At 41.1% G+C, this 5,945-nt stretch overlaps 1 protein-coding gene across 1 annotated transcript; it reads right to left on the bottom strand.

The window, feature by feature from the left end:
• Window positions 1-5,039: 5,039 nt before the first annotated feature.
• Window positions 5,040-5,582, bottom strand: LOC103210043 (ATP synthase F(0) complex subunit C1, mitochondrial-like). The gene is made up of 2 exons (XM_042782987.1): window positions 5,544-5,582; window positions 5,040-5,426 (listed from the first exon to the last, which is right to left on the bottom strand). The coding sequence occupies exons 1-2, from the start codon at window positions 5,580-5,582 to the stop codon at window positions 5,040-5,042; spliced, it is 426 nt and encodes a 141-aa protein (XP_042638921.1).
• Between the last annotated feature and the right edge of the window lie 363 nt (window positions 5,583-5,945).

The raw sequence follows: 5,945 nt of genomic DNA, 5'->3' as shown, positions 1-5,945 counted from the left end.
GATATAGGTTGCCCTGGGTCACAAAAGTGCTGCCTTGCCAAGATACTACCCACAGACTACCTGTGCTCAGGTAGCAGGTATATTTATGATTCAGTGGGATTCTTGCTGTCTCCTGATGGAAGCGTTTCTCCTTTGGGAACCAGAATTTCTCTACAGACTCAGATTTGCAGTGACAGGAAATACAAATTCTCCCAGTTTCACTGGGAGTAATGATAAGCAGGGTGGGTGTAATATGACATATGATTTAAGGGTCCCATGGTCTTGTGCCCACTCCCCCATCACAGTGCTTCTCTTGGTTGGATGCCATGTGATGTGGGATCTCATGCCAGTGAATCAAACATTCTGAAAGGCCCCAGTGAGTGGTGCTGGCTGAGGCACTATGGGCAGGAAGGCAAATCCATACTCAGGATATGTGTTGATTTTAGTAAAATGAATTACTGCTATTTCTAGTATAAAAGGAATTTAATATAGTCAATTTGCTTCAAAGAAGCTGGTTGGTCTCCTCCAATTACAATGCTATATTGGAGGTTCAGTTGGTAGATTGAACTTCAGCAGCAGCACTAGTCATGATAACTGGAAGCCCATGTTTCGGGACCTGGCATAGCTTTCCCCCCTGCCACCATAGCTACTTTGTTTAATGTTGTTAGTCACCCTCAAGTTGGTTCAGACTCAGGGAGACCTTATGTGTAGCATAATGAAATGTTGCCTGACCTTGTGCCATCTTCATGATTGTTGGTATGCTTGAGTCTATTGTTTCCTCCTTCATCCATCTCACTGAGTGTTGCCCTCTTTTTGCTGACCACCTACTTTATGAAACATGATGTCCTTTCCTAGCTATTGTCCTTTCCTGACGTGTCCAAAATAAGTGAGTCTCACCATCCTCACTTCCAAGGATCATTCTGTTTGTATTTTTTTCGAAGGCTGATTTGTTCATTCTTCTGGCAGTCCATAGTTCTATATTCTTCCCCAACGCTACAGATCCAATGCATCAGTTCTTTTGTCTTTCCTTCACATTGTCCAGCTTTCACATGCATATGAGGTGATTGAAAAGACCTTGTCTTGGGTCAGGCTCATATTAGTCATCAAAGTGATAACTTTGCTTTTTAACTCCAAGTCATTTTGTCTCCTGGTTGTTTAGTACCCCTTCTGTGGTAGACTCTCTTCAGTGGTGTTAATATGCAAATTTCATATCCACTTTGTAACCACTCCCATAGGTCTATCCTACCCCAGACCTCCTTATCTCTGATCTATTGATCTTTTTCCAGGCCCTTGAGCAGCTGGTCAAGCCATTTACCACTGTTTATTGACTGTGCCTTGGAGTTGGATCTGACTCATAGTGACCTCTCCTTGGGTTTCCAAGGTGGTATCAATGTGGAAGTAGATTGCCCAATCTTCCTTCCGAGGAGTAGCTGGTGGGTTTGAACCGCCAGCCTTCTGGTTAGCAGTCAAATGCCTTAGGCACTATGCCACCAGAGATCCTTTTATTGACTGTGTATATTCTAACCATAGGCCACTTCTCTTTCCACATAAAGTGGCTGACAGTATAATGAGATCAGTATTTATTGAAGCATCTATTCAGTGGTTCTCAATGCCAGGGCTATCTATTCCAGGCCAATTAAATAAAAATCTTTTGGGGATGGGACCAAAGCATCAATGTTTTTTAAAGTTTTCTAGGTGATTCCACTGTTCAGCCAAGGCTGAAAACTACTGCCTCATGCCAGAGATTTTGATTCAGAGGACTGAGTTGAGGCCATGTATTTGCATTTTTAATAGTTCCCCAAATATTGATGGTTCTGATGCAACTGGATCAAAATGCTAACTAAGAAAAAATGATATGGGTAGACTCTTTTCAAGGAATTTAAGCCTTATAGAGAGCAAGTTATTTTCATTCTTGACAAGAGGAACTTTAGGGAAGAGTGTTGAAGAATCATCTATATACTCTCCTTGGAGAGAACAATCATGGGAGAAAGAAGGGCTGTTTATGCACAGGGAGACAGCTCAGGGGGCAGGAATCCATGGAAGGATGGACACAGGGAAGAGGTAACTATGGGGAGGAAGTGGGAGGGGAGCTGTTCCATTGTGGTAAACTGTGGTCAATGTCATGAGACAAAGTATACGTGAACTGCTGTATGGAAAGTGAATTTGCTCTGTAAATCTTCACCCAAATCACAATTTTAAAAAGAAGAATCATATATAGAGACTATTAGATATCAGACACTCCATTAGTTACTTATTGTTGTTTTTAGGTGCTCTCAAGTTGGTTTTGACTCATAATGACCCTGTGTACAGCAAAACAAAACACTGCCGAGTCGTGTACCATCCTCACAATTGTTGCCATACTTGAGCCCATTGTTGCAGCCACTGTGTCACTCCATCTCATTGAGGGTCTTCCCCTTTTCTGTGACCCTCTTCTTTACCCAGCAGGATATCCTTCTGAGGGACTGGTCCCTTCTGACAACATGACCAAAGTATGAAAGACAAAGTCTGGCTGTTCTTGCTTCTCAGGAGCATTCCCATTATACTTTCTCCAAGACAGATTTGTTTGTTTTTCTAGCAGTCCATGTACATTCAATATTCTTTGCCGACACCACAATTTAGATGCATCAATTCTTTGCTTCTTATTCATTGTCCAGCTCTCAAATGCATAAAAGGATATTGAAAATATCATGGCTTGGATCAGGTGTACCTTAGTGTTGAAAGTGACATCTTTGCTCTTAAACACTTGAAAGAAGTCTTTTGCAACAGGTTTGGCCAATGCAATATGTTGTTTGATTTCTTGACTGCTGCTTCCATAGGTGTTGATTGTGGATCCAAGTAAAGTGAAATCCCTGACAACATCAGTCTTTTCTCCATTTAGCATGATACTGCTTACTTGTCTTGTTGTGAGGATTTTTCTTTTCTTTATGGTGTGGTGTAATCCATACTGAAGGCAGTAGTCTTTGATTTTCATCAGTAAGTGCTTCAAGTCCTCTTTGCTTTCAGCAAGCAAGGTTGTGTCATCTACATATCTCAGATTGTTAATGAGTCTTTCTTCAATTCTGATGCCACATTCTTTTTCATATAGTCCAGCTTCTTGGATTATTTGCTCAGCATATAGATTGAGTAAGTATGGTGAAAGGATATAACCCTAACATATACCTTTCCTGATTTTAAATCATGCCGTATTCCCTTGCTCTGTTTAAATGACTACTTCTTAGTGTATGGTTCCTTATGAACACAATTAAGTGTTCTGGAATTCCCATTCTCCACAATGTTGTCCATAATTTGTCATGATCCACACAGTTAAATGCCTTTGTCAATAAAACACAGGTAAACATCTTTCTGGTAAAGATTTTCTTAGCAGCTATTTGTTGTTGTTGTTATGTGCCGTCGAGAATTAATATCTGTACTTGAAAAGGGGTGGGCCTGAGTTGTTGTGAGATACCCCGTAAGCTTATATTTAAACAGTCATAAAACTCTTATATATATATATATATATATATATATATATATGGCAGGCTGTGCTATCAAGAATGTTTTCAAAAGAGTCAGCTAAATTAAAATTACAGAAGGCTTTTTGCTGTCTTTAGATTCATGATTTTAGTATTCACTATGGACTTTCTTTTCTGCAAAAACCCAGAGACAACTGGCAGTAGCAATTCTTATTGTCTAGAGCATTGCTTATCCAAGTTTAATGTGCCTAAAATCATTTGGAGCTGTTGTTAAAATACAGATTTGGATTCAGAAGGTCTGGGCTGGAGCCCAGGAGTTTGTATTTCTAACAAGCTCCCAGGTGATGCTGACGCTGCTGATCCTGGGCCTGCACCATGAACACCCAAGTTCTGGGGCCTCTTGTCCTTCACCTCTAGTCACCTCCACCTTCTAACAAATTCAAATCTGGGAGATTAATTGATTTAATAAATGAATAATTAAATAATAGTCAAGTATAAAATTTAAAAGCCATTAAAATTGTAATCCCTACTCTCCATATTGATTGAGACTTTCCGTGTTCTTAGATTTCAGTAGTGTTATTGTCAGTCTTTGAACTTTCATTAATTAATGAGACTTAAAATGATTTATCAATGAAAATGAGGTGTTAAACAGCTTACCTGATGACATTTCAATCTATTATAATTCTTTTGGAAAACTTGTAATCTGTATCAAGAGATATTAAGTTTGTTTATAATTGTTTTAATGTTGGACCTCATATTCTTATTCCTCTTAATTTATTGCAAATAGTCAATTTAATTATATTCCATTGTAGTTGAGGTTGTGTGTCAACTTGGCTGGACCATGATTCTAAGTGGTTTTAAGCAGTTGTGATGTAGTCATCCCCTATGATGAGATCTGATGTAATGCAAGCACTTCCATGATGAGATATTCTGTGAGCAGCAAATCAGTTGAAAGGGAGTTTGCTCAGGGGTGTGGCCTGCTTCCAAAATATATAAAGACATATAAATATATAAAGGCATCCTGGCAACATTCTCCAGCTTTCTGATGGGTCTAGATCCTGCATGTAGCTCATCATCATCTCTGGTTCCTGAAGCTGAACCAGTGGTCTGCCATATTGCCTGCCAATCTTGGGATTGTTGTCTTTATCTGCCGATCTTGGATTCATTATCCTCTGAACCAGCAGCCTGCTGTACTGCCTGCCCCTTCATCAGCCCCTTTAGCTGCATGAGTCAGGTGAAGCTTTCAGCTTGATGTTTGACCCATGAACTTGGGACTTGCCAGCTTCTACAACTGTGTGAGCCATTTCCCTGAGATAAATTTTTCTCTCTCTTTCTCTCTAAAATTCACTGGTTTTGCTTCTCTAGAGAACCCAGCCTGAGATATATACCAAATATATGCTGAGAATTTATTATATGCTCTTCACTTTTGGACGGTGGACTACTTTTTTAAAAAGGGAAAAAGGCACTTTCTACAAAGATGCTTTATTTATTTATTTATTTTTGGATTTAGAGAAGCATTGTGTTTAATGGCAAAACTTAGCACACTCCAGCATGGGACATGGTCAGGAGTCAAAGCAGCAGGGATGGGTAGGTGACCCCCATGGAGCCTTACATGGCAAACAGGATAAGGAAGGTGACCATCAAACAGAAGAGCCCTATGTCCTCATGCAGGGAAAAGCCCAGAATGGCATAGGAGAAGAGCTGCTGCTTGAGAGATGGGTTCCTGGCATAGCTGATGATCAAGCTGCCAAACACTGTCCCAATGCCAGCCCCTGAACCAGCCACACCAACTGTGGCAGCCCCAGTACCAATAAACTTGGCTGCTATGTCAATGTCCTGGGAGACAACACTGGTCTGGAACCCCTGTCTGGCCACCTGGAGTGGGGAGCTGCTGTAGGAAGGCTGTTTAGATGGGATGGCCTCTGGCCTCCTCAGGAATGAGGCAGATACAGGCCTGATTAGACTCCCGGTACAAGAGTGGACCGGCATCAAATTCTGTAGCCTCCCTCAAAAGCCAGCATCATCTGGATGCCAAGCTCCTCTCAGTTCATTCATTAAATATTGATGGCTACCACACCTAGCTATGCAGACCACCCTGGAGCCTCAGCTTACCAGTGCTGGAGGAATGAGTAGTGCCCCAGTGGTCTGCATATTTTCAGTCTCTCAGCTTTAGCTCTGGGTCTCAGCACTCAGCTCCCTGCACCCACCAAAGATACTTAATTTAGTATGAGCTAAAATAAAAAGCTTAAAAACAAATTGTCTTTAACTAATATATCTAATTACATTATGATATAACAACTCACAGGAATAGAGTAAACCAAAGCACACTCACTACTGTCGAGTCAATTCAACTCATAGCGACCCCTCCTTGGGTTTCCAAGGAGGTTATCCTAAGTAGATTGCCCAATCTTCCTTCTGAGGAGTGGCTGGTGGGTTTGAACCGCCAGCCTTCTGGTTAGCAGTCAAATACCTCAGGCACTATGCCATCAGATCTCCCCAGGAATAGTATAAGAC

The sequence above is a fragment of the Orycteropus afer genome, unplaced genomic scaffold (assembly GCF_000298275.1).
Source record: "Orycteropus afer afer isolate SDZICR_OR568_19922 unplaced genomic scaffold, OryAfe1.0 scaffold00559, whole genome shotgun sequence".
Taxonomy (NCBI): Eukaryota; Metazoa; Chordata; class Mammalia; order Tubulidentata; family Orycteropodidae; genus Orycteropus; species Orycteropus afer.
The sequence above is the reverse complement of the archived record's forward strand: the minus strand, read 5'-3'. Positions and strand labels throughout refer to the sequence as shown.

Excerpts from the sequence above, each read along its gene's own strand:
- LOC103210043 (XM_042782987.1), bottom strand. The coding sequence starts at position 5,582 with ATGCAGACCACTGGGGCACTACTCATTCCTCCAGCACTG. Across the intron at positions 5,427-5,543 it reads TACTCATTCCTCCAGCACTG|AATTTGATGCCGGTCCACTC; the intron begins GTAAGCTGAGGC and ends GGGAGGCTACAG.